Here is a 26,411-nt window from a genome sequence, read left to right as displayed (position 1 = left end):
ACTACACATAAACCCAGGAAAATCAGACATCAAAAGCAGCACTCCGCCACCTTCTCCTCCGCCTCTCGACATGTTCTCTCTCCTTCAGCTTCGACTGTGCACGGGTCGCATCCTCCCGAAGATCTTCCACTTCCTCTCTTGCGTCCCTCGCTATTTCAGCCGACTTTACCTTTGCTTGCTCCATTCCTTCCCCAACGTCGTCCATCACTTTCGCCAGACCCTGAATCGGCTCTTCTTCTCCATATGCGCCAGCCACACCCTGAATAACTTGTGGACCAACACCGACAGCGATCATCGCCTCTTCTGGTGTAGGTGGACTAGATGCGTCGGGTTCTGCATATGTGACGGTTTTTCGAACGATACCCTTCGTCGTCAAGTTCAAGTTGGTCTTTGTTGTGGCATCCTCCTCCTCGAGTGTCTCCTCGTCGTCGACATCTTCATCGTCAAGGATATCCTCAGAAATACCAGATGATTCCAGCAAGCCGTACCAATAGTGGTCCAGGGACGGTGTGTCTTGGTCGACCTGCCGTGCGTGCTCCTGCGCTCGACGACGAACATTGAACAATATGTGGCCCAGAGCATCTAGCGCCCCGCGGACTTGTTCCTGCAGGACACTCGACGCTATCTTGCGCACGACGGGACCCGAAAACGGCTGAAGTATCAGCTTATTCAATATCCAGTGCCGGCTCTTGTCGATAGCGAAATGTAGTCCTGGTACGTCCACGGCAACGTTCGCCACACGAAACAAGCTCTCGACAGATCCTTCCAAAATTTCTTCTTCCTCCAGCGACTCCATGTCAAGTTGAATGTCTACGGATAACCCCTGTCCTTCCGCGTTCCTGTGCCCTGCTCCAACACTCAGGAGGCCTTGATCCTCATAACCAAGGAGACCCTTGTAACGAAGGTAGTATCCGATTCCCTCCGCAAAGAGACGAACGCCGTCGAGGTGGATGTGAAACTTGTTCATGATCCCGTAGGAAGTTTCTCCGTGGCCGGGATGAGCCTGAACATCGAGGGTGTCCAATCGAAGCTCGTTCCAATTTTCGATCTGTACGTGGTCAGGGAGAAGAGACGTCGTTGAAGAGCCAGATGTAAGGAGGAGCGAGTCGACGGCAACCTCCAGTAGGCTATCCATGTACTCTACTCGGGGTAAAGGGAGGACGTGGATAGCCGCGAGGATCCTCGGAAGCAGCCAAGCTAACGCATCACGTTTGAGCTCGTCTCTCCGCCGTCTCGACTCTTGGACAGTGCTTTTGGCAGCGGTGCGCCCGAAGTCTGAGACATCGGAGGATATGCCGTCAATTGCGTTGATCAGCCGTCGGGTCGAACGATCAGATTGAAGCGCTTCGACAAACTCATGTAGCTCTTGTATGAGAGAGGTGCAAGCCTCTCGAAGTGAAGAGTTCGACTCGTCGGCAAGGAGGGTTCGGCCACGATCGTACAGCTGCTCTAGAGTGCGACCTCCATTCCAAGAGGTAGCAAATCCATCTTCTGCCAGCGCCTGGTCGAGCCACCGGCCCAAGTCGCGAAAGAATACCTTGACGCCGGCTTCAGCCTCGACTGGCAGGTTGACGATGTCCAAGACCACTTGATAGCCTACGCGCAAGACAGGGTCAAGAGAATGACCGGACGCAAAGCGTTGCAGTATCTGCTGTAGGAGTGATAGGGCGTGGCGCAGTCGCGGATCCGTATTGATGGTAGGTCGTACGGCAGCCCGAGTGTCCACGTCGAGGTCGGCGGCAGCGGTGGAGGCGGCCTGCAGTTTGTGAGCGTGTTTCCGGACGAGCGTTATTATGGTTTGGAATGAACGACGATGTTTTGGATTTTCACGCGCGGTGACAATGAGCTGGACACACGACGAGGTTCATTAACTAGACGCAAAAATGGATACTGGATCGGTTCGTACCTGTTGAATGCGAGACAAGACTGTATTCTTCAGCTTCACCGCAGCCTCCGTCTGCACCTCCGTTAGATGTTCTCGTTTCTGTTCCGCAAGGTTCAAAACATCTTCCTTCGTTTCCTCAAACTTTGCTTTCGCGTCGTCCAAAGACAAGTTTCCAGCCCGGACGGCATGTTCCACCTCTTCGGCACCCAGCTCCACTTGGGAAGCAAAAGTCTCAACCTCCACGGCGACGGCTGCCGCTATTTCTTGTGCGGTGGTGAGGATATCCGAGAGAATGATGCGAAAGACCGCAGAGGTGAGTAGGAGTTGCGAGACTTGTTTGATGCAAGCTAGGAGCTCGACGGTGTCCGAACTCAACTCCTCTGAAGAAGGCAGCTCGGATGCTAAAAGAAACCGCGCTTCTCAGTAAGCACCACTATGAATCATTCAAAGGCGAGTCTACGAACCTATGGCATCCATCCCTCCATCTGGATCGGACGACAAATTCAACTCTGCATGAAAAGCAGGCGACGCTACATTCGAGCCAGCCAGTGCATGGAGACACCGCTGAATAATATCATCACCTGTAAATTAGACACAAATAGTTGTTAGCACTATTTCCACCCAGGATCTAATTCACAGAGAAAGGCATCACTGTTTTTCTCCAACCCGATTCGAAGCACCGCCTCGATGATCTCTCTAACATGTTCAATAAGCCTCCGACCCGAGACACTAAGACTACTCCTCGGCCTAGCTCCAAGAACTTCTGTTGGCGCATCAAGACTCAAAGCACTCGATCTAAGTAATATCTGAAGAGCCCTTCCGATTTGGTTCTGCGATGGGTATTTTCCAGTATTGAGGGCGGCGAGGACCCCTGCGATTTTCTGGAACGGTGAGGTATGTGGCTCCGCATCTTGTCGGGGTAGCAGGGCCTCTGAGTCTTCAGAAGAGTCTCGGAGTACATAGTAGCGGCAGAAGAGGAAGAGAAAGAGAAGGAGGAAGGCGGCTGTGACCAACGAGATTGTCGCAACGACCCAGGGGGCCAAGCCAAGCATTCTAGGAATACCGTCAGGAAACGATGTTAGCTGTAGAGCGAAACTGCACCACCACAGCAAATGACACTCACAGTGGACAGGAAGTTCACAATCGCAAACCAGTCTTAGGCCTGCTCCAGGGCCCTGATTTGTATGGAAGGCGACCAGGGAAGCGATGTGGCACAGAACAGCAGGAGCGACGAACATGATGACGTAGTTGAGTGGTTCAATTCATTCTCAGCACCCTCGCGGAGTTTGAAACCTACCAGGGCCCTGGGCCACACTCATTCAAGCAAGTTCGAAACCGCCACTCGCTCACATCTGAGAACCGAAGTATGAAGCTCCCGAGCATCTGCTCTGAAGTATTCTGATAAAAAGGAAAGAGGGTATGCGTGGGTCGAGTCCATATAAGTAGCTCTGATGTATGTACCTATTAGAAACAGTGCAAAAAAAGGTCAATATACTGATACAGCTGTAAGGCAGATAGTATGTCACTACTTAGACTACGAGGATATCTATATGTAAACTATCAACGGTCCGTCGTCGTGCCATAGTCCGGTAGCTCAAGAAGGAAAGACAGGTGAATCCATGAGATTGGAAGGTGCAAGGGAACAACGGACGGAGGGACGGGGAGGGACAAGGGGGAGAACGACAAGACAAGGGTAATGAAAGCGCGGTGATGTGCATGGTAGAAAAATGATCAATACTAATAGCCAAACTCCTCCGAAACAAACGTAATAGACCCGCCCATATCTCCCTTCCGTATTCGGTCAGGATCGATCTGAGCAGCCACGCACTTCCGCATCACCGCATTGAGAGTTGTTGGCCCGCACACTAAAGAAGGAGTATCGCAAGTATTCAGATTTTGTGGTAGAATATACGAAAAGAAGAACCGACCTGCGACAGCCATAGCACCCTTAGCCTTCTTCACCTCGTCCTTGAGAATCATATCCAGCCTCGGTCGTCCAGGCCGCACAAACTCTGCCAAGATACTGATATCCTCCAGCTCCCCATCCTCGACCTGCAGCTTCACCTGCTGTCCGTTCGCTCCCTCTCCGACATGAAGACCCATGAGCGCGTGTACGCTGCCCGCATCCGACGTCAACGACCTCGCATCCCAATCGGGTTGGATCGCAAGCTGAGGTCGACCTGGACCTGGACTCGTCGCGCCGGAACGTGGAGACAGCAGTGATATTTCTGAGGCGGCTTGGGGATGACCGCGCGGAGAAGGTGGGACATCGAATGACACCGAAGTGTGTTTGGGTAGTGTCATACTGTTCGGATTAAGATGGGACGGTGGGCGGAGAGTAGCCTCTGAGCTATCGGATCTCTTCCCGATGTGAGTAGGCGAGAAGGAGGAGGAAGGGTCGTCTGGCGTAAACGAGTTTCTAAAAGGCGATGGCACCGTGCCACCAGGGAACAGCTGCGACTTTCGCCGAGACAGCGCTCGTCGTTTTCGGCCCTCTTTCCGTACCGTAAGGTTCATTGACGTCTCTCCCGGTAAACGCTCGTCGACGTCTCCGTCGAAGTTGGTGAAATCGAGAACGTGTTGGTCGTCCTCTGCCGAGCCCATGTCTTGACCTTCGATGTACTCGTGATAGTAGCTGAGATCGACGTAGGCTTCGACGGCATCTTCGGTCGCGTCTGGCTCATCGGCATCGCTGTTGGATGCATCGATGCTGTTCCGACGACCTGATTTGCCGCCCTTGGAGAACTTAGGGATTGGGGGAGAAAGCCCCGCAGAGTCGCTAGGCGTGATGGGTGTGAATAATGGCGAAGGAGTGGTGAGGTGTCGGGGATCTGGTGGTTTGAAGTTTGTGACAAAAACTTCGACTTGAAGATGTTCCGGAGAGAGAAGGGCCATACAACGACGAAGCACGCTTGCGCACCATTGCACATGCGCTAGTAAAAATAGCAAACATGTCAGAACAACCGCGACGAAATGGAAGAGATGAGACGACTCACAGAATTCACGAAGCATCCAGACAAACCTGATCCTTTCCGTCCGCGTAGGCGTCTTGCCCCAACCAGTGTTACCGCCGAGGTATTTGCCGTCTCGCCCGGCCATGCAAAGACAGAGGTACTCCAGCACGGACAAGCCGAAGCTCACTCCAGAACCTCCCGATACGATCAAAACGCTGGAGAAAGTACCCCAGTTCGTTCGAGCGGAGGATCCAAACGGTCCATCTACCCATGCCCGCATTAAAACACCTATGGAAGGAAGGGGCGTCCCGCGGTGTACTTCGTTTCGTGGGTGCTTCTTGTTCGTAGCGTTGAGTTTCACGACGGTGTCCCAGAGATCCTTCGTCCATCCGGCTTTCGCTCGAATCAAAAACAGTATGACACGGCCGTCGTCCGTCGTCGTCTGGTCGTCGGATATCGAGGCCACAGTGAAGGGATGGGAATTGAACCTCGAGATAGAGGGCATGGAGAGAAGGAAATGTTGGCCAGGCGCCCAAGACAGGTAACCTGAGGTAACGATGCGGACACGAATGGTACGGCCGGCCAGAAGTTCGACGTGGGCATAACCGGGCGGCGGAATGTAGCTCGACGGAGATAGCGAAGAGGGCATAAGGAGGCGGAGGGAAGTCAACGATCCGGCGTGAGAATGGTATGGTGAGGCAGTGCGGCTATCGGCTTCAAACGGGTTATCGTGAGGACGGGCTAGATGGCCTTCTGCGTCGACTTTGTACATCTCCCATGACTCTTTCTGGTTATGAGCTGGTTTGCCTTGAGCAGGTGTGGCGGGGAGTGACGGAGGGTTGCCTCCGACGAAGCCGTTGGTGTAGAGCCAGCGCGTAAAGCGCCAGAGTCTTTCACCCATCCAGATCCCAAGTGCTGCCCAGCACCACCACCACAGCGGCGGATGATGAAGGGCAGACATGATGATAAAAGAGGGAACAAGAAGGAGGTGGAGCCAGTAAAAGGTTTCGTAGTACCTGTCGCGTATGGGCCGGATGGAGAGGATGACAAGGAGGGTCATGAGGACGAAGGCCTAACGGTGCCCAATTAGCACATAGAGCACGAGGAAGAAATTCAGGAGCGTACCGTCCAGGCGTAAATGAAGTTGGGATATTGCCAGGCAAAGACGTACGCGATTTGGTTCGTTTCCGGTCTCTTGTCCTGCGCTAATTGGAGGCTCCAGAAAAGAACGTGCAGGGCGGTCACGAACCATGCGAGTCGGCCAATCCACCGGTGGAGCCACATGAGTTTGTCGAAATGCATGTTGGTAACGAAGGGAAGGGAAAAGACAGCGAATGGTGGTGCCTTGAGAGCAAAAAGAACGACGAGAGGTAAGAGAGCGAATGCGATGAGACCTGTCCTGCCACCCATGGTCCACCAAGACTTGTTGATGGTATACTGAGGTTGGTATGTGAGATAGATATCAGTAGCGCTCCTGCGCAGCACTGAGAAGTCGGAAGTGGCGTCTCGTTTGAATTCCCAGAGCTTGTTGGCTGGAGTGACGTAGTCCGGACCGACGAATGATAGGACGATGGTGACGATAGTGACTACGCAGAGACATAGAATCTGCGCGTTGGAAGGGAGAGGTATGGGCTGCTTGTGGGGGACTCCGCGCTTTGTGGCGAGGGCTAGGGAGTGTTTCTTCCTCCACGTCCGGCGTCTCAACGCCCACTTACTCCAGTATGCACCGAGGAGGCCTCCTCTTAGTCCGAGCATATGGCACACACCAAAGCCAATGGCGACGAGACCGACGAGTACCCAGAAGATGTAGGCATACCTCCAGCTGGGATAGCTGAGCCTATGTATGATGAGGTAAGCGGTGATCCATTCGAGGTCATCGGCGACGACAGGGGTGGTAGGATTTGGAGTTAATGAAGAGAGCGTGGATGATGCAGTGGTGGCCATGAGAGAGGGGGGAATTTGTCGGCCAGGATATAAAAGGGTGGGACTAAAAGCCCGAAGGAGGATGTGTCGGGTGCTACGGCCAGAAACGGAGAGTTATGTCGGAGCAAAAGGTGGTGTGAGAGGTATTTGGATAGGGAGTATATGTGGTGGATGTGCTCGCGTCGGTAGGAGGAAGATGTTCGAGAGCAGGCGAGAACGAGGACGATGTTTGGCCATGGAAAGTTGGTGACAGCCGCGAACAGGCGGTTCATCGTTCATACTCCCCTTCCCACGTGGATGGAAGAGCCCTGACCCAACCGAACGGTAACAGGTCGATTCAATCCTCCTCGATCCATAATACAGCGCCCATTTTCGACATGTCTAAAACCCCTGCAGATCACGCTCACGCTCTTTGCATTGTTCAACAAACCTGGAAGTATAATTTCGTGTCTGGCTTTCCTCCAACGATGTACTCTCCTCGGCCGCACTTGGCTTTATCTCTTGGGTCCCCTTGGCTCGGCAAGGCACAGGCGGCAAGCACACGATCCGAGTCGTTCGCTTTCTGCACCATGCCACGACTAAGCCGAACAATTATTGCTTACGCTCCGTCTCGTTCACTGCTCACCAATTTCTCTTTGGCCGACCGATGTAAACCTTTTCCTTCATCAACGACGTTTTCTGGCCGCAGTAGCTCATGTGCACTCTGAGTATGTATTTGCCATGCGTTCTCCGCAGCGTGCATGGCATCTGAATCCTTACCATACACGCGAGACTCGAGTAGCGAGCTCACCTTTGGTGAAGATACACACAATATATACTGGAGAAGGCAAGAGCTCCTATCACGTTGCTTTGATAACCCTGCAAACGACCGTCGACCTGGGACTTGTCAAGGCACCCGATATCGATGCTCTCCGTTGTTATGCTCTCCTTCTTGTTTCTCGGAAGGTTTCACTAGATCATGCAAGGCAGCCTCCAAGGAAGATAACAGAAAACGGCGAGCAGTCTCCGGAAGATACAACGCAAGGCAGTATTGTCTTCGGGGACGACTCTATCTGCCTATTTTCCACCACCATGTCAGTTGGAGGCAGCAATTCAAATATGCAAGATCCAAATTCTTCTCCATATCTGTAGGGCATAGGGGCACTTTTTAGCTGTCGGACCTTTAGCTCAATCGGTAGAGCTTTGTACTTATGTGGTTTCCCTAACCTGTCTGAATGCAAGGGTCCCGAGTTCGATTCTCGGAAGGTCCACTTTTTGTCTCATCGTCCATGATCATATCGTCTTCGTCTCCCTCGCTTGACGATCCAAAGTTGACGCAACCGAGCTGAGAGGGTGATTCTAGAGGAGTCGGGAGTGTCTGGTGAGCACTCGTCTAGTCTGTGGCGTCATTGTTTGCGTGCAGAAGGAAGTCGGATAGCACGGCGCTCAAGTTGAATCGACTCAGTTGGAAGATGGTCGACATGGTTTCGTATGTGTATCCGTCGGAAAGAAAACATAGTTCAAGCTGAGCAGCATATCATGTAGTTATGTGCCATATGTAATCATGTTATGTGGCCTCGTAAGGAGCAAGTACATACTAGCCGGCTAGAAGACTGTAGATGTGATTAGACATGAGAACAAGACAGGAATACAAGGAGAGAGAAAGGTCGAAAGCATCAGGCAGAGGTCCACCACCGTCGGCAACCACGTACAACTATCTCGGTTTTACCTGATGATGCGCCATAGATGAAGGAAGAGGAGGCGGCCCCATAACTGGCGGTGCACCGATCGTACGCGGACCCAAGGACCGCGGCCGTACGGTTTGCTCCCACCCTTCCGAGTCCACCTTTCTGATCCAACTGATAATAAGCTCCGCTAAGCTCAGACATCCATTAATACGCGGTAGTACGTCCTTGTGGATCTCGTCAGCGCGCTCGCTAAGGACGTCCTGAAGTGATTTTTGGAGTTCCTTCATCATCGGTAGAGCCTTCGAGCGAACGATGGCGGAAATCGGTCGCTCGATACTTTGCAAGAGGAGTTCGGTGGGCGGGATTTGGAGTGTGGGTGGTGCTTGCTCATGCGATACTTGGAGTGCTTGGTTGATTGCACGAAGTTCTCCACGAGTCCTTTCGTTTAGCGCTTGCTGTGCCACTTGGGCGGATTCGAGCTAAACATCCACTACTCAGTCGACAGGAACTCCCAAGACGAAATATTAGCACTGACCTGTTGGATGCGCTGCACCAGGCTTTCCTGCGTCTGCAACAGACGATCGTTCTCCTTCTTCAACTCCATATTTTTTGTGATCAACTCAGCTATCTCTTTCGACATGTCAACAATATCCTTATCGCACGAAGCCAACGCCATTTCCAACGCCTTGAGTTTGCCTTGAATGATCGGCGATGTCTCTCCATTCACCCGCAATTCAGCTACGAGGTTCGCGACGACGTCCGTATCGTTCGCGATCTTGTCGACCGTGTCCTCCAACCTCGAGTCGAACTCATCCAAGATCGACTCCGTGTAAAGGTTTTGTTCGTTTTCGAGACCCGCGAGACGGTCATGAAGGGCGGAAATCTGGTCTTCAATGATCTCCACGGCTTTATCGACCTCGGACTGTGGTTGTGCCGCCTCTGATGCCTCTTCGTCAGGAGAGTCAATTCGCCGTCGCTTGGTAGGGCGCGAGGTAGTCTCTCCGGATGCGCTGGGACCCGCGGCGGACGGCCCTGCATGTGTGCTCCCGGGCTGCGTTCGAGACGGGTCCAACGTGCTAGCTCGCATGATCGATGTGTGGGTCTCATTGATACTGTTTCGAAGATCGGTGGTGGTCTGCACCATATTATTATATTTCTCTTCAAACTCCTTGACGTCAAAGGGAGCGAGAACGGGCCAGAAAGCAGTGTCGACCAGTCGAGCGGTATATGCGGCATTCTTTGACTTCTGTTCCTCTAAGCGGGTTCGGGTGCTGTTGAGATGAGCGAGGTGTTGTGTCTGCTCCTCAGCGGAAAGGGACGAGAAGTAGGCGGACTGTGCGATCCGTTGATGGTCCCGCATCTCCTTCTCCAGCTCCTTCTCCTTGTCATGTTCGGCGAACGCTTCGGCTAGGAGGCTACAACAGCGTATGAACAATGCGCCACTTGTCCGAAAACAAAGGGAGCTGTACGCACCTGATCCGTTCTGACCAGACATCATGCTTCAGCTTCTTGTTTGACTCCACCCTAGAACCTCCGTCTGCGGGTGCCACAGTAGTAAAGGTAGTGGCGAACCCGGAACCGAGAGGTGGTAAGGGAGGGGCTGGTCCGTCTGGGGGTGGAGGTGGTGGGTCAGATGATGGTGGGACGGGTTCCGAGCGATCCTCTGAGGCCCTCATCATCGACCGAGGACCAGACGGGGGTAATCTAGAGGAGCTGGCCCCGAAACGGTCGTATGTCGAACTGGTGGTCCTCTCGCGGTCGCGGTCACGATCGCTCGGGGAAGAGAATCTAGGAGGGTCACGGTCACTCGTAGTTCGAAAACGTGGATGTCGATCACTGTCACGGAAAGAACGGTCGTCGCCGCGATAGCGAGAACTGGTGGAGTTTGTTGGCGAGTGACCTCGCGAATACGAGCGTCGTCTAGTCGAAGGGGTGATAGGTGAACGCGACCTGCGTCGAGGAGGAGTTCGAGATCGTCCACGTCCGCGAGCTCTCGGACGCGGGGACAAGCTTCTCCGAGCTCTCCTGGCCGGGCTTGGTGAACGGCCAAAGCGTCCGAAAGTTGGCGGTAGCCTCTCCCATTCAGGGTCGTCTGGATGGGCAAAGCGACAATCGAATTTTGCACACCCAATCGCACGCCTGGTGGCGATGGGGGTTCCGTCATCGTGGAACAACTGGGGGGAGAGTCAGCGGAGCAATGGAATCTGTCTAGTAACATTATCTACATTACAGCGCTTAGTTTTCGGCAGACTGTTCGGAGGCATGTAGTATGATCTGAGAGCGCGCTAAGTACGAGAAGGAAGGGATAAGGCGAAAGTCACGATATCGACAATGTTGCGGTTGAGCGGAGAGGTTAGCTATTCTCGAATTTGCTACGCCGAAAACGGCTTGACACTCCTTGTCTCACCCCGTGATCTAACGAGTGCCACCCCGCCACATTCAGATCTCCCATCCCTTCCATCACCAGACGACCAACGGACGACAGTCATCAGCACGCTCATTTACAGATGGTATAGTAGGAAGACTTTTTTGGACTGGCCTTCCCCTCTTAAAACACTATTACTGACATACTTGCTAAGTTACAAGGGTTGCTATCTAGTTTTTGAGATTCGTGGCTATCAAGAAACGTGAAGGCCTCGAATCTGACTTGGGCCTTTTCCTCTCCTCTATGAAGCATTTCTACGGTCAAACAGGGCGCTAAGTAGCTCCTGCTGGTTTGGAATTTACTGGTTTAGGCCCACACAAGCTTTCATGACGTTATCTGCTTTCATCCTGGCCGCCTATCAGGAGGCTCCAGGCTTCGCATCCTGGCAAGTCCACCAATCATACTACTCACACGCTACTGGCATTCCCTTGTAACTACCTTGCACCTCGGGAGAATTATCCCAAGTGAAGTATGATGAAGCAAGTGGGCTCCGAAACTACCTTCGTACTCCGCGCTTCTTTCCACGACAGGGCTATTCTTCCACAGTGTTCCTGCGCGGTCTTGCCTGAACGTTTGGGTTCGTCTAAAATGCTACTCTAGTGTCTGGCACAAACTCCGTCAACGTATGGCGCCTATGCCTATGCGTACGCTGTTTCTGTATCTCCTGTCAGAACTTCAGTTTAACGCGATGCCGTTGGTCATCACCATCGAACGCGGTTAACCTTCCATCTCATGACCTTGCTCATTCCGTCACGTTCTACAATCTCATGTTCTTCTCGCAACTCCGTGGTTATATCCCCCGTTTCGGACACCATATATGTACCTAATTCCGAGGACGTGGGGCTTTCTCATGCTCGTGCACGTCTGTGAATAATATGAGAGACCTCGTTACAATACAGGTTAGCCTCTGTGCGACAGGTAGGAGCTTGATCGTGGGGTATGCTTCTGATAAAAAATATGGATCACATCTTCCAATTGTACCGGCGCGCATCAATGCTTAGACCATGTCTGTGGGAAGGGGGTCTTCTGAACTCGAGGGTACTAATAAGCCACGGGCGGCTGGAATGCTTTACGTTGCTCTGAGCTTACCAGCATCCACTCTTCGGCTTACAGCTTCGAGCTCGCCATGTCTCAAGAGTCCCAGCCCGCTGCGTTCAGTCCTGAGAACGAGAAGAACGATGCTATCGACCAGGTCGACCGGGGGTCGTCTGCAGGCTCTGGCTCTGAGATAGACCTCTTGTCGTATCATGAGCTGAATGCTGGGCGTCTCATCGTCGATCCAGAGTGCGTTTTTTTCCCTTGTCCGTTTTGTTCAGGCGTATAGCTCACCTGATTTCTTGATGCTTGCTCCCGTGACTGAGTGTAGAGAAGCAAGGATAGAACTCGGCGAAAAGGTCGCGTCGCAGTTGAAGCTCACGAAGGATGGATCCAAGGTGCTTTGGCCTCAGCCCACAGATTCTGAGTTGCGTACTCTCTATCTCGTTCGAGAACTGTATTTGACTTGAAGGGCGATATGCAGCGAAGACCCACAAAACGTGAGCCACGTCCATTTTTTTCCGAGAGCCATTTCCCAAGATGTTTGGATTCTGTATAGTGGAGTAGTCGTAGGAAAACAGTACAACTCGTTATCATGACTTTGGCGGCTATAGTCCCAGATTTCGACTCCGGCATAGGTCAGCGCCTGTTCGTCTTTCCACTGCCAGAGAAAGGATACTGAAAGCACTTCCTAGGTATCGCGGACATCTTCGCGCTCGCCGCACAGTTCGACACGACCACAGGAGTCATCAACAACCTCACATCCAAGTACGCACCTCCTGAATGCAATATATATACAAAGTCTCTGATAGCCTCGCACCGCGATCAGCTGGAGTATCTTCCTCTTGGGTCAGTGTCCGATTAGGCCTTTGAGGCTACACGAAACTGATATTCCGACAGGCTGGGGAGGTATATTTGCTGTGATGCTCATGCGACGCTTTGGGCGGCTCCCCGTGCTGTTCTGGACACAAGTTAGTTCGTCCGGCATCAAGGAGGTACTCGATGCTCATGCCATGGTTAGGTGCTGTCTCTAGGTTTCTTGGTTGGGTGCACATTTGCACCAAACCTTAAAACGTTCACGGGTGCGGTGCCTTGCTAAATATGTTGTTGAGGGAATGCGATTTCTTACGTTTCGGTATCTCTAGCCATGCGTTGTCTGACTGCATTCTTCGGGTAAGCTGGCCTTCTTTTCACTCTGTCTCCGTCCTTTATCGACCAAATTTTATCTGCTGTTAGGACATGCCCGCAAGTGACAGTGAGTTCGCCTGGTCTTGTTTTCCACCGCTTCTAGCCATCTACTGAGAAGATCTGCAGGGTCTCTATGTGATCACCGACGTACGTTGCAATCTTACTTCCACTCATTAAACAGTGCTCATTGTGTGTATTAGATGTACCCCTTCCACCTCCAAGCACGAAAGGTCCGTACTTTCCAGAACGACGTTATGAAATCACGGCTTTACCTCTTGGCCAACTATTACAGCTCAACTTCTGGACAATGGGTTTCGTCATATCGCCTTTCCTGTCCCCCTTCGCCTTTGGATTCTTAGTCGCTCGCGCAAAGTAAGCCTGCCTGTTTCCTGGCCGCTGCGGGTAACGCTAATTTCTGCGCTAATACAGCTGGCGATGGACCTATGGAACTGGGTGTATCTACGGAGCTATCGTTCTTGCTTTGATCGTGTTCTTCAGCGAAGAGACGTGAGTTTCTCATTACGAATGCTATATCGATATTCACTACTGACTCGGTATAAAGTATGTACGACCGCACCCTCAAGCCAATACCTCCACGCCTCTCCACTGGCTTCCGCTATCGTTTCGAGACGCTCATCGGAACTACGGGCGCGAGAATGGCAAAGTACCGCTCATCATGGTCTACTATCATTTTTGCTACTGTTGGCATTGTGTGGCGCCCTCATCTCCTCGCTATCCTGATCTTCGAGGTGTGTTCACTTCTTTGTGTGCGCGAATTCGGCGCATTGCTGATGTGCGCATCGTAATAGGGTGCACTTTTCGGGTTTTCCATTGGGATTAATGTGACGAATGCAGTATTTTTGGGGGAGCCTGCTCCTGTCGGCTTTGGATGGAGCCAGTTTGCTATCGCAGGTAGCTATAATCTGCCTTCGTATGTCTGACTAGTACTGAGTTTTACATCTTTTGTTAGGCGGCTACGGGACACCCATCGTATGTTGCGCTGCCTCTTCTTAAACGAGATGATCTGATTTCTCTGTCCTTTGTTACTGTAGGTTGCAGTACTCATTGGAGAAATCATTGGCCGATACTTGAACGACTGGATCATGAACATCAGCATCAGACGTAACCATGGTGTGTTCTACGCTGAAAGTCGTCTTTGGTACGTGCACATTGCAAAGGTCGAGCGCAATCTCTGCACTACTTATAAATCTTATTCTCATAGGGCATGCTACTTGGCCGTCATCTTGTACATCTGTGGTTACGTCGTCCTCGGCGCCTCCCTCCAAAAACACCTCTCAGCCGGCGCCCTCATCATGGGCTGGGGTATCTCAGAAGTCGCTACGATGATCAATACGGTTGCCGTTTGTGAGCACTCCCTCGATGACCTCGATTTTTCCGTGATTATCCTTGATATTGATTCATTCGATCAGATGCCTACTGCAATGATTGTTTCCCGAAGCATCATGGAGAGATTAGTGCCTTGATCAACCTATCCCGCACGCTCGGTGGATTTGCTGTGGCGTATTTCCAGGTTCCTTGGGCTAGCAAGAATGGAGCCCTGCAGACCTTTGGTTGCGAGGCTGCGTGCGTTGATACGACTCTTTTCGTGGTTCCCGGCATGCTGACGTTCTCTGTCTCTGTCTAGAATTGTCACGGGCTTGTTCTTCTTGATTGTCCCATATGTCCAGTGGAAAGGGGAATACCTGCGTGTCAGTCTTCATTTACTCTTATGTGCTGCTTATCTCCATGCTCACACATCTGATTCTTCCAGGGGAGGTTTTCTGCTCACTGAGATTTGCTTTCATGTCAGTTTATGAGGTTGCTAGTGGCCACACGTCTGGAAATTGTACGATACGACGAAGAGACGACCTTAAGCACGGAGCCACGAAATGGATCAATCTGAGCCTAATTTCCCAGTTTAACGATTGGAATGCTATCTTCTTGTGACGCTAATTTAATTGCGTGCCGTCCTCTGTATTCCGCTGCGTTCCACAGCTTAACGTGTGGCACTCGCGAGGCCATGTATAGTACTCTACAGCACTGTGGCGTCAGCGTTCTGGAGACTGGAGTGGTTCTGGACCATATGTCTTCCTTTCTTAGCTTGAGTTATAGTAATCGTTCAAGCCTTCATGTGAGTGCCTCGGAGCGTTGCGACTACCGTAGTAGACGTGGATGTTATTACCTTGCTTGCAAGGTCTCTCCCACCCCGGTAATTGTGGCTGAACGACTTTATCGCATACAAAGCCAAACAGTTTGCGTAAGCTTTTCTCACATGGTTTTTGCGCTTCACTCTTTGCTCTTTCGCTGCGAACGTCCTTTGCTTCGTTGACCGCCTCTTGCGCCGTATATGTATCTTGCCGTTGTATTGTAGCTCCTCACGCTTCTTACCAGACTTGACAATATGTGAAATAAATTGTTTACATTCACTCGTCTGTGCTACTACGAGTCGAAGCCGCCTCTAGTGTGGGCATCGTTGACTCTGTGCCGTACCCACTGTCTTCCGAGTGTATATGGTTCCCATCCTACAGTAACATCAGAATAAGCTCTCGGTGTATCATGCACTTCATAGGACGAGCAACGCACCTCTGTCGGCTGCCACTGATGCACATCACCAACTACGAGAATATGCGGGTGGACGGAAAGTTGGCCTCGTGATGGCTGCTCGCTGTCCTCTGCAACTGGCCTATTATCCACGCGCTCGTTGTGCTCTCTTCTACATGACTTGCGCATGCGCTCGATATGTGTGCGCCTGAACCATTGGGTGAAATTACACCATGCAGTCTTCATTATGTGGCGGGCATCCCAGAGCCGAACTACAAAACAAACCACAACAAAACAGCGATCAGGAAGGAAGGAAGGACAGTTTAATAGACAGATGTTCAACTCTTCTTAACATACCCCGTTTAGCTTTGTCCATTGGCAAGTACACTGCAGGTTTGTCGTAGCGGGGAGAAATAGGGAGAAATGCGACTGCACGCGTCAATGGCGGGTCCCTATGACAGCTCCGGAAAATCACAGAACCGCTGTCATGACCGCCATGTTTCCTGTCTGAGCGCAGTGCCTGCTTGATATGCACTAAAGAAATTCGGTTTAGGAGAGTCCTGAATTCTAAAATGTAGTCGTCGAGAGCCCTTCCTGGCTTGAAACCTGAGGATTTTGCGCTTGGCGCAATTTTGAATGAAGACATACCGTCGTGCGGTGCCTGAGGAAGCCCGCGCGTTCTTTGTGCCCCATACGGCCGCGCTGAGGGCCACATAGTACTTAGTGTTCAGCCCCCCAATGTAGACACAAAACATGACGGAAGTTTGTGTCGTTCATCCTCTGTCATGTACAACTTGTGTGAGGTACTATCACAGTAACAGTGCCGATGTGCGTAGCCACACAGCCTGTGGGCGCCTTTCATCATTTATGTAAGTTCCATGTGTCAAGACAATCCGGCGTCTTCGCGATCATCTCTTGTGTCTCTCCTCCTACCTTGTACTCTGTGCTGTCGTGTATCTCTCAAGATTATGCTCTGAATAGATAGAGGTACATATATTCGTTTATCTACACAACTATGGTTGATGAAACCCGTATCTTATCCCACCATTTCCTTGTCACTTCATTCAGCAGCTCGAGTCGGTCATCCTCCACTCCCACCTCCGGCTGGTGAGCCTTCAAGAAGGTGCTATCGTCGAAATCCCGAAGGAGCCGGATAGTGTCTCGCCCGGAGCTACGCGATAACGTAACGTAAAGGTTGAAAAGGTTGAGGCCTCCGGTTGGCGGCTGTTTGATGTCGACAAGAACGTACGTGATCGTCTGCCCTTGTGCACGATAATCCGTGAAAGCGTACGCTGGAACCATAGGGAACTGACGACGTCGAGCCGTCCGGTTGACATACTTGGTGTCTGTAACGCGTACGTGGATCCGCATCGTCATGGATGAGGGCTCGATAGGAATGACCCGATCTGCTAGTCCAGCAAGTTTCGTGGCGCGCGTGCGCTCCATTTTCACCAAGAGACACGTTGGCATGTTCTTCAGATGAACGACTGGTGCGTCTCCGATTGGTGGCTCGCTCGGATGAAGCACAATGCTGACGATTTCACCCTTGGCTCCATTCGCTAAGTCGAGATCTGTGGCGAGATTGGTCGTCACGAGGACCTTCATGCCTACGGCGAGGTCAACCATGTCGGGAAGGTCTTTGCTTCGCGCCTTCCGCTTCCGTGCTCTGAGTGATCGTTCGATGATTGCATGCCTCTCTGCGAGATTCACCGGGCGGTATGATCTCTCCTTGACTGAGTCTTCTGCGGGGCAGATGAACCGTCTGACTTTGGTTTCTTGACAGTGTTTCTTGACCGCTTCTTCGTTCCACTGTCGCCGCGCAGAGTGCCGAGGTGTAACTAATGGAGCCTTGCTCCATGGCTCAGCGGTGAAGTCGGTAGGAGGGCAGGATGGATTTGAGATAATGAGGTTCCGAAGCATGAAGAGATCTTCCTGTGCGACCCGACCGTGACGAAGGTTTTGTAAGAAGGTACGCCACACTGGGTCCGTTATACGCATCTGCTCTTTGAGAATGACGACCTCTCGGAACTCTTCGAATATAGTTCGGCCTACCAAACTCTCGAGTTTGTCTCGACCTGGGCGTGTTGGAAAGTAGAGAGCATCGCTGTCCGCCGCCACCGGAGGGAACTGGTGATGATCACCAGCCAAGATGACGCTTATGCCGCCGAAAGATTCGTCTGCATTCCATTCGCCAGGTTTCTGCTTGCCGATACTGATGTTCCGGGAAAGTGCCGCAAGAAATCTCTTCCCCAGCATAGAATATTCGTCCAAAATCAAGTATAACTTGTCCTTCCAGAACTCACAGAGTTTTGCCTTCGCCTCGTCGCTGACTGTATCATCTCCTTTTAGGCCCATAGCTGCGATAGTATGGGTCGTTTTGCCGTCAATGAGAGATGCAGCTACACCGGTGTACGCAGCTTTCACCAGGATGTGGCGTGCCTGCAACTCCGCGAACCGCGCTGTGACCGTCTGGATAACCTTTGACTTGCCGGTGCCACCCTCCCCAGAAAGGATCATACGAAGTGGCGGGACTTCCTTCCCGGACAGTTTCTGCTCGAGGTGCCAGGTAATGATGTCAAAGGCTCGTCGTTGGTCAGGTTTGAGCGCAGAGGGGGTGACTGCCGGTAAAGACTGTTCGACGCCTTCGCTCGTCGCGTCAGGCAGGACGGTTACTGTGGCGGTGGGGTCGAGGGGTTCGACAAGAGGTGGCAACGATGGAATTGCTGTGGTAGCCTGTGCCGTTAGACGATCCGAGGAGACGTATGCGGCGTTTTGCTTCGCGATATCATCCTCCATCTGCTGCTTCCAGCCTGCAAGGCGGATGTTGTCTTCTGCTCGGGCCACAGAGATGGATTCCTTTTCACCGTTTGGTTCGATAACCCACTGAGCGGCGCGTCCACTAAAGATACCCGAGTCCTTGGCCTTCTCTATCGCATCACGGCCATAGACCTCCTCGTTCTGATTGAGCAAGCGATATTTCAGCAGCTCCAGGGTCTCCTCGCTGAACTCCTCCATCTCTGGCGTGTTCGCATCCTCACCAAGGTCCTCCTCATCGTCCCCGGCGTCTGCAGGAGACACTTGAGCTTCGCGTTGTCTGCGGCTTTCTTGCGCTGCAGACAGGCATTCATGGAAATACTGGAACCCCGTCTGCATCCTGCGTATCCGCGGCGGGGCTCTCGCCTGGAAGTCCTCGAGGGCTGCCTCCCAAGTCTGGTCTGGCCTCTTGAGATCTGTCCGTAAATTTCGCCAAGGTTTAAGCAGGAGGAGCATGGCCGCACAGTAGTATGAAAGTGTGGCGGGATCGTCACTTCGCGGTATGGTTTGATAGCCGATGAAGTTGGGGAGCGTGTTGTGGCCCTCACTGCGGACGACGCGTGTGACTTTGTCAGATTTGGGATGCGCTGAGAGATAGGGAGCACGTTCGTTAGGTGGCCGCCCTCGAGTTACACCAGCGGAAGGGGAAGGTTCGTTCGTGCTTTGCCTCTTTGACGGTTTCTCCTCCAACTCGTAGGTATCCACAAAGAAGTCGATGAGGTTGTCCCCTTCGAGAGCCCGTCCGCGGCATTGGTAGTCAGTCACTTGTGATTTGCCGAATAGCTTTCCAACTCCGTCGGCCTCGAGTGTCACCACGTCATCTTCATTCTGTGGTAATGCGGTTATTGTCAGTGTCAGTGTGCAGACTTGTAATCAGCAACTACAAACCTCGGTGTCGTGCTCTGCACTAGGACCTTCTTCTGGTCCATCTATGATATTTTCAGCCGGTGGCTTGATAATATCGATTCTGGTCAATTCATATACATGTCAGTATGTGTGGAGTCTCGTACCGCTTGAATTCTGTCGTCTGATTCACTTGGGTCTTGGTGATCATTGGTTGGTCTAATTTCCCCAGAATTAATACAGCGCGTGTATAATAGAGCGAAAACTGAACTCACCTTGAACGTTTCAGCTCCGGAAAAGTACGCATGATGGCACCGCTGAATGAGGACCAGTAGATCGGTGTATAGTGGTGCGACTTATATGTGTCGTCCCATCCCATCAAGTACGATACAACCATGGGTCCGGAGAGCTCTTGATGACGATTGATTGTCTGGAGGATGCGTATGAGCAACTTGCGCTGGTCGTTCTCCAGGCTGTCGGTGTAGTCGGTGTGCTCGGTGTGGTATGCGTGCCCCTGTGCCATGAGCGCCGATGCGGTATGAGACCGGTTCTGCTTCTTCGCCTGATATGTGGATACATAGAACACGACGTTCTTGGTCTCGGCGCCACTGGTAAGAAACTTCGCATCGTTATTGCACCGCACATTTATGCTGATGGCCCGATTCCATGTATTCAACTTGTCGAATAGTCGCTTTGGGCCCCAGACTCCGCTAGCATCGATGAAGTCGTGCTCGGCCACTTGGAATGGAGCGCCTCTTTTGCAACGATACTTGCCGTTCTGGTCGAGGATGAGACAACGGCGAAGTTCACACTTATGAACTTGTGTGGCACGAACGACACGAAGTTCGAAGGACGTCAGCTGTTCGGTGTAGTCAGATGCGGTCGGGTTCGGTGGTCGGTTGTAGCCAATTTCGGTTTCGTTTGGGACGGAGGCCGCGTCGGCTTTCGAGGACAGACCAGGAAGGTACGCCGTCATGTTCGTCGAGATATACGTCTTGACACGGTTGCGAAAATCCTCGGATTGTAGGAGTTCGTGCATCTCCTCTGAGGAGGGCGCGTGAAGCAGCCAGAAGAGGATGTGAAGATGTAGCGTGCCTCGTCCTTGAGACTCAACAACTCCAAAGTAAGCCGCTATTTCACCAAGTACTCCCATCTCACTGACGACACGCTTCCCACCGGTCACTTGGACTCCAAAAAGGGTTTCAAGGATGGTGCGGATGATGAAGTGAAAGAATTTGGCAGCGGCGTACGGATCGTCGGCGATGTTCGCGGCGCGTTTGGTCTTGTCGGGTCCGAGCGTGGTCATAAACGATTCCATGTCGATCTCCTCGCCTGCAAATATCTGCGCGATGGGATCGTGGAGATCGTTCGGGTTGATGGTCATCCAAACAGTGGGAGGTCCCTTTACGACGGTGGTCGACCATATCTGACTTCGCAGTGAGTACCTGCTATGATCTGAACCCTTCACGCGGGCTCCTGTGGCGTGAATATGCTTCCTTAGTAGACGTACAGCGGGGTCGGATATCGGTCGGTTCTTCGACTCCTCTTCGACAGCGCACTCGAGCTTCTCTTTCGTGATGGTGGAGAGGAGACGGGCGTCCGCGTCGAAGTTCTTACGCCGCATCTGTATGCGCGCGGAGTTAAGACCCTGTCGTCGCTGCTCGATGCCAAATGCGACAAAGGGAAAAGTATTGTGGCGTCGGAAGCGGCGATCGTGGTACTGAAGAAGCCACCGAATGTGATCCTGATACGATACAAGGGTCTCTCGGTCGGCTTCGACGCCTCCACGACCGTAAGGGAATAATGTGGGGAATGCCCTCTCGAAGAAATTGGTGCGATTTGGGTCGTATGGTCGAACCTCCCCACGGGGTGGACGACCAAAGTCGCTCACTGGGTCTGTGCCTCGCCGAACAGCGTAGCCTCCTTCGGAGTCATCGTTCCAGAGGTTGCTAAGGCCGTACAGCATCAATTCTGTTGGCGTAACGCCACTGAGATCTGTGTCGCTCGCTCCGGAAACGAGTAACGGAATGACATCGGGCAAACGGTCGTGATCTAACAGATTGCAAGTGACAAGTCAGACGACGAGCATGAGCTTATATATGACTTGCATGTACTGACCTTCAGACTGGGTCCCAACACCCTCTCCTTCCTCTTCCACACCATCCGCGCCTAGTGCCTCTGTGAACAACTCATGAGTTGGATGCGAAACTCTCCTACAGGGATACGCACCGTACTCCACTTCCTGGGTTTCATCTGGAACATAGCCTGCGCCGCTCTCCTCGAGCAATACTCCAACATCCTCTGTCTGCCGAACATTCGCCAAGACTTCTTCGGGCACATCGTCCTCGGGAAGAGCTCGAAGACGTTCTTCATCGATCTCGATGTCTCCGTAGTATTTGGGATTATGCTCTCGGAGCCACAGGAGGGCCTCGCGGATAGCGGCGCGGCGTACTTTGAAGGTACTGTACAGCCAGCCTTTAGGCAGCTTTCCTCGCCCAACGAATGTAACGGACATGACAGAGGCGAGGAGAGCGACTGGACGTGGCATCCGCTTACCCTCTGTCATGGCGGTGACACCTTTGATATCCTGCTCGTACGTTGTCACCGTGCCGCGCATGCCACGCTGTAGGGTGGCTCCTGCCGGGTCTGACGCACTCACTCCGCGTTTCTTCGGGGTGAGTTTGAAGACAAATACACGGGGATATAGGAGGGCTATCAGAAGCTGTTCGGGCACAGTGAGACGTTGGAGTGCCCAAGGGATGGGACCGAGCCAGAGGTTGTTCGCAAGGGAGAGCTTGGGGGGTCTCTCCAGTACGTCCTTGGCTTTGAGCGCGGACAAGCATTGTCCGCATACGACGGCGGTCTTAGCCTCTATGTCAACACCGCTAGGCTCCAGAAGCATGTTAGAGAACAGTGTATGATGGGGGTGTGATGTCGCGTCTTTCGGGCACAAACGCTGTGGATTTGGAATGTCGCAAAGGAGGAGGGTAGATATGCCATCATCGGCGACATTCCGTTCGCGAGCACAGATGGAGCATGTGGAAGTGTTTAATGCCGCATTTGATGTCGCGTCATAGAACTGTTGATACAGATGGTGTGTCTGTTCGACCGACGGAAGTTGCAAGAATTTGGAGAAGTCCGGTTCTTCGAAGCGACGACGAGGAAGGGCCCGCGGTGGCTCACCGGCAGAGCTGTGAAGCCCTGAATCTGTATGGATAGACTGTGGGAGATCCACGGAGCTATGAGGACGCTTCTTCTTCTTCTGCACTGACTGTCGACGAAGAGTCTCAAGAAAAGATTGAGGAGATTTCGCAAGGATAGCAGTGATGAGGGTCGACTTGGTCTTCCGTTCCTCTGCGGAGAGTGAGATGATGCCTCTCGCTGAGGCCTTGAGCTCGGCGCTCGTTAGGGCGTCTAAGTCCTGTTGTGTGGCCATAGATCAACGTGAGAGAAGACAAAAAGACAGGCCAGTATGGTTTGAAGGCAGTTGCAGTTAACGAGTGCACCATAATTTTCAGTTGACTCAGCGTCATCTTCAACTTTGACAGCGGCCCTCGATCAGGGCGGCTGTCAACCGTTCGGGAGGTGAGTGTGGCGCGCCACAACAACTTTATTTGTTTTAGAAAACCCAGCTCATAACCCGAAGCTTAGAAGAAATTCTGACAAGAGATTTGGACTACACAGATCCCACACGCATACAAGTTTTTGGGATATTATCAGAGGAGGGGAGAAAAGATGCTATTCGTGTATCTAGCTATTTGTGATGTACGCGAACGGGAGACCATGGAGCATACGCTAGAGGGGTCGGCGACTCAGGGATTACTCGACACAATGAGACTAATAAAAGTCCACACACCTAGGTTAAACCTTCGCGCGCTTTGAAGGCGAGGAGGTGAGCGCAAGTTTACGCTTCCCGGCGGCGATAACGACGGGCTCGACCAGGACCTCAATCTTCTCGATGTCGCCCACAAATGTATCCTCGGTCTTCTTTGAGATGGGCCAATGGCTGACACGGAACTGGATAGCGCAGGTGGCACCGGAAAGCTTGTCAGCGTAGGATGCGGGAGGTATGAGGTCGCCATGCACGTCGTAGGCGGGCAGAATGTTGACGTCATGAGTGTCCTTCATGGCTTGGAGCTGAGCCTGAGCCCATGCACTTCGGACAGGCCATTGAGAGATTTGGAATTCACTGGGGAGCGGAGGGTCTGAAAGGAATTGGGATGAGATAGATGATGGGCATAATGAGCGGGAAGATACGTACCGTGACTGGTCGATGATTCGGTAGTCCGCTCCTACAGAGATGGTAGTGGGTCAGTTTGATACCGGTGAGGTAGGCAAAAAACATGACAGACCTGGAATAGTCTGTGTCGCAGCCTGACTCCACAGACAGGACTGCCCGCCACAGCGACGCGCATGGGTTTCCTCGTGAAGCCATGCGTGATGATCTGAGACTCGAAGTGTTCGAGCGTACTGAGGGCCGCCACAAAATCTGCGGAAACAGGAGACACCAAAGACTTCTCTACGATGCAGGTGGCGGTGGCGTCTGCAAGACTGCGAGTAAACCCCCTTGCTTCAGTGACTCCGCCATCGGCCCAAAGATAGAAGTTACGGCTGCTGATAACACCGATGAAAGTGATGATGGCGGGCTCGATAGCATCCCCATCTCCATGCACGGTCAAAAGATCAGCAGTGCCGACACGCGTCCAGTCACAGGCATCCCTCGTAGACGGCTCCGCTAGGTAAAGAGTCGAGTCGATGAGTTCAGCGCGTGCATCAAGGATGGCTTCTAAGAAGGAGAGTTAATATGTATTATCTATGTATACGGTTTATCGACGTACGGCGGTTGCGGGAAACGGTGGGAGAGGATGGCAACGAGCTGCCCGGAGTGCTGAGACTCTGAGGTGACTGGGTGTGAGTCGACACGGAGCTGTGAGAGGAGGGAGATGTATCGCTCGGAGACGGGGCCTTTGCCTGGTTGCTCTTCGGAGGAGGAGTCGAGGGAGGTGGGTTGTCTGAGTTAACAGTGGATGTGTCTGAACCGACTGAGTCCTGAGGAGTCAATTGGACAGGATTTCGAGAGAGAGCTGCCATGAGACATAAAAAATAAGAGCAGGGCACCTAGAGAAGAATAGAAAAGTAGGGATCGCACCGCCAGGTTTATCAGATTTTTTTCCAGTGTCTCGCCCTTGAGGTGATAGAGAGGGGTCCGCATTTGACAAGCGAGTCGACGGCGGCATGGTGTCAAAGGTGGTTTGATGCGGTAGAAGATATAAAGAGATTGATATTGATGGGAGAAATATACGAGTGGCCAGTTCATATTTTATAGCAGGAGACGGGGTGGCTGGACTTACTGGACTGGAATGAGATACAAAAGTCGAGATGGTGTCAGTGGTTCATGTCGGCCATCAGCCTCGGTGCGCTCGAAAAGTCGATATGCTGCGGTAAAGATATACCGGTTTCGAGACGGCAGTGGACGGAGCGAGATGCTCGAGACTTGGTGTGAAATATTTAAGTTGACAGATGGTTGGGTAGAGGTTTTGACAAGTGCCACCGAGTGAATTTGCGCTCCGACGACTAGTTCACCACTCCGACCTCTCCGACCATGGCAGAATAAACTTGCGCGCTCTCGTCCCTCATCATCGTAGGCAGCGTCCCTCGGCGACGTGGTCTTTTATTTTAAAGACCTCTCGAGACTCTGCACAATACATGCTACGCTCTGAAAATCTTAGACGTGGACCAGGTACAGGCTTGACAGGGAGAAACGGTACTGGAGCGTGTTCGGCCTCAGGCTCTTGCCCCGACACAGCTGCGTATTCTGCTCTGGCTTGGAAACACAGTGCAAAATATGTCTAGACATATAGTCTCGTCTATCCAGAGGCGCGACACAGACTCTGGCATCGTCGAGATTCACGGTTATAAGGTTTTAGGAAGGAGCCAAAGCTGGAGCATTCGGGATGCTGTGTGACAAACCGCCACTCTGGAATGCTTGAGTCCCGAATGAGCATTTTGAACGAGGTGGAGACGCTAGGTGCGAGTATTTAAAGGTTTTCATTACTTCAATGTTTAACGGATTCGAATTCACCGCGATTCCACAGATCCCTACTTAACCAGCATGTCCGCGTTTACTCCACCTGCCACTCCCCATCGCCATACGCCGTCGTCTCCATCCAACTTCACATTATCTCCTACCCACACTGTCCGTAATTCTCATGCTCGCGACTCCGTCAAACCCGTCTCTCCTTACATCACCCGTGCACCTTCAACGCCACACCAAACAACTTCTCTTCCGACACCCGACCCGACGCCTCCATCCCATCCCAGCCTGACTCTCTCACCTATCGCTCTCACTACTCCCAATACTTCCTTGGATCCGTCTGGCCTTCTCTGCTCCCCTCTTCCTCGAGGGCCGTCAGTCTATGATCGTGCGCTTGACCATCACATTGCCGCCGCTCGCGCTGAGCTTGTGGAGAGGGGAGACTATCTCGGGCAGAAGGAAGTGAGGGACACTGTGATATGGGGACCGGAGGATGACGGATGCAGAACACTGAAGATGCGGTTCGGAGAGGTCGCTGGAGATGACGATGCAAGTCTGGCATGTATTGCTACCGTGAAGCCTGGGCTTTTCCGCCTCATCGCACAGGGCAACTACGAACGGCTCGAACAGATGGGGTACAGACACCCGCTCAGGTGGGCTCGAGCATCAGGGTGGCTTACAACGCCAGAGGGTGGGTTTCTCGAGGACGACTGGATGGTGTGCTTGGACAATATGAGGTATCTTGAGGGTCTGGTAGCGGATAAAGGACGAGAGGGCCTGCATGTAGTCTGTGGCTCATCTATCAGGATAACTCATCGTCTATTCAAGGTAGAATCTCCTTTGTCTCTTTCTTCCTTTGATGCTGATAAATACGCAGAAAGGGTCTGATATTCTTCCGTCGATTGGCTATGTTCCTGGTGCGTTCTACTTCCGGTTGACCGCGTCCTGGGTGCCTACCTTGCCTCACCATCTGATCATTAGGTCTTCTGGGCCATGTATTCGATACATCCACCTGGCCTGTCGACAGCGCCGACGCTCGCAAAGAGCTACGAGAGCTGAAGCGCACATACACGGTCCAGCCTATACCAGCCTTCGACGAGGA

At 52.4% G+C, this 26,411-nt stretch overlaps 7 protein-coding genes and 1 non-coding gene across 8 annotated transcripts; 2 read left to right on the top strand and 6 right to left on the bottom strand.

Annotated features, from left to right (window-relative positions):
- Positions 1–16: 16 nt before the first annotated feature.
- Positions 17–2,937, bottom strand: STEHIDRAFT_166327 (uncharacterized protein; the record flags this gene model as incomplete). Its single annotated transcript, XM_007301038.1, has 4 exons — positions 17–1,846; positions 1,907–2,286; positions 2,350–2,466; positions 2,538–2,937. The coding sequence occupies 4 exons, from the start codon at positions 2,935–2,937 to the stop codon at positions 23–25; spliced, it is 2,721 nt and encodes a 906-aa protein (XP_007301100.1). The 3' UTR covers positions 17–22.
- Positions 2,938–3,283: 346 nt separating this feature from the next.
- Positions 3,284–6,786, bottom strand: STEHIDRAFT_74565 (uncharacterized protein; the record flags this gene model as incomplete). The annotated part of the gene is made up of 4 exons (XM_007300534.1): positions 3,284–3,750; positions 3,814–4,818; positions 4,882–5,911; positions 5,965–6,786. The coding sequence occupies 4 exons, from the start codon at positions 6,781–6,783 to the stop codon at positions 3,623–3,625; spliced, it is 2,982 nt and encodes a 993-aa protein (XP_007300596.1). The 3' UTR covers positions 3,284–3,622.
- A 1,132-nt stretch (positions 6,787–7,918) lies between these two features.
- STEHIDRAFT_t94 lies at positions 7,919–8,012 on the top strand. Its single transcript has one exon. It is a non-coding gene; the product is annotated as a tRNA-Ile (tRNA).
- Positions 8,013–8,288: 276 nt separating this feature from the next.
- Positions 8,289–10,768, bottom strand: STEHIDRAFT_145228 (uncharacterized protein). Its single transcript, XM_007301037.1, has 4 exons — positions 10,655–10,768; positions 9,903–10,603; positions 8,965–9,844; positions 8,289–8,908 (listed from the first exon to the last, which is right to left on the bottom strand). The coding sequence occupies exons 1-4, from the start codon at positions 10,691–10,693 to the stop codon at positions 8,456–8,458; spliced, it is 2,073 nt and encodes a 690-aa protein (XP_007301099.1). The 5' UTR covers positions 10,694–10,768; the 3' UTR covers positions 8,289–8,455.
- Positions 10,769–11,849: 1,081 nt separating this feature from the next.
- STEHIDRAFT_119118 (MFS general substrate transporter) lies at positions 11,850–15,106 on the top strand. Its single transcript, XM_007301036.1, has 22 exons — positions 11,850–12,138; positions 12,221–12,316; positions 12,374–12,389; positions 12,449–12,527; positions 12,585–12,657; positions 12,719–12,738; positions 12,790–12,860; positions 12,911–12,971; positions 13,035–13,062; positions 13,126–13,144; positions 13,204–13,224; positions 13,278–13,307; positions 13,370–13,449; positions 13,507–13,584; positions 13,640–13,826; positions 13,887–13,989; positions 14,048–14,067; positions 14,130–14,236; positions 14,300–14,442; positions 14,508–14,661; positions 14,723–14,786; positions 14,849–15,106. The coding sequence occupies exons 1-22, from the start codon at positions 11,981–11,983 to the stop codon at positions 14,867–14,869; spliced, it is 1,629 nt and encodes a 542-aa protein (XP_007301098.1). The 5' UTR covers positions 11,850–11,980; the 3' UTR covers positions 14,870–15,106.
- A 1,940-nt stretch (positions 15,107–17,046) lies between these two features.
- Positions 17,047–17,949, bottom strand: STEHIDRAFT_33545 (uncharacterized protein; the record flags this gene model as incomplete). Its single annotated transcript, XM_007300296.1, has 1 exon — positions 17,047–17,949. A coding segment is annotated over one exon (903 nt), but the record flags the coding sequence as incomplete, so codon positions are not given.
- A 1,597-nt stretch (positions 17,950–19,546) lies between these two features.
- Positions 19,547–22,711, bottom strand: STEHIDRAFT_52210 (uncharacterized protein; the record flags this gene model as incomplete). Its single annotated transcript, XM_007300465.1, has 3 exons — positions 19,547–21,327; positions 21,493–21,943; positions 22,157–22,711. The coding sequence occupies 3 exons, from the start codon at positions 22,709–22,711 to the stop codon at positions 19,547–19,549; spliced, it is 2,787 nt and encodes a 928-aa protein (XP_007300527.1).
- A 425-nt stretch (positions 22,712–23,136) lies between these two features.
- STEHIDRAFT_153893 (uncharacterized protein) lies at positions 23,137–24,366 on the bottom strand (the record flags this gene model as incomplete). Its single annotated transcript, XM_007301035.1, has 4 exons — positions 23,137–23,480; positions 23,537–23,567; positions 23,628–24,061; positions 24,114–24,366. The coding sequence occupies 4 exons, from the start codon at positions 24,364–24,366 to the stop codon at positions 23,137–23,139; spliced, it is 1,062 nt and encodes a 353-aa protein (XP_007301097.1).
- Between the last annotated feature and the right edge of the window lie 2,045 nt (positions 24,367–26,411).

Source organism: Stereum hirsutum, assembly GCF_000264905.1.
Source record: "Stereum hirsutum FP-91666 SS1 unplaced genomic scaffold STEHIscaffold_3, whole genome shotgun sequence".
Taxonomy (NCBI): domain Eukaryota; kingdom Fungi; phylum Basidiomycota; class Agaricomycetes; order Russulales; family Stereaceae; genus Stereum; species Stereum hirsutum.
This window is presented reverse-complemented; position numbering and strand designations above follow the sequence as displayed.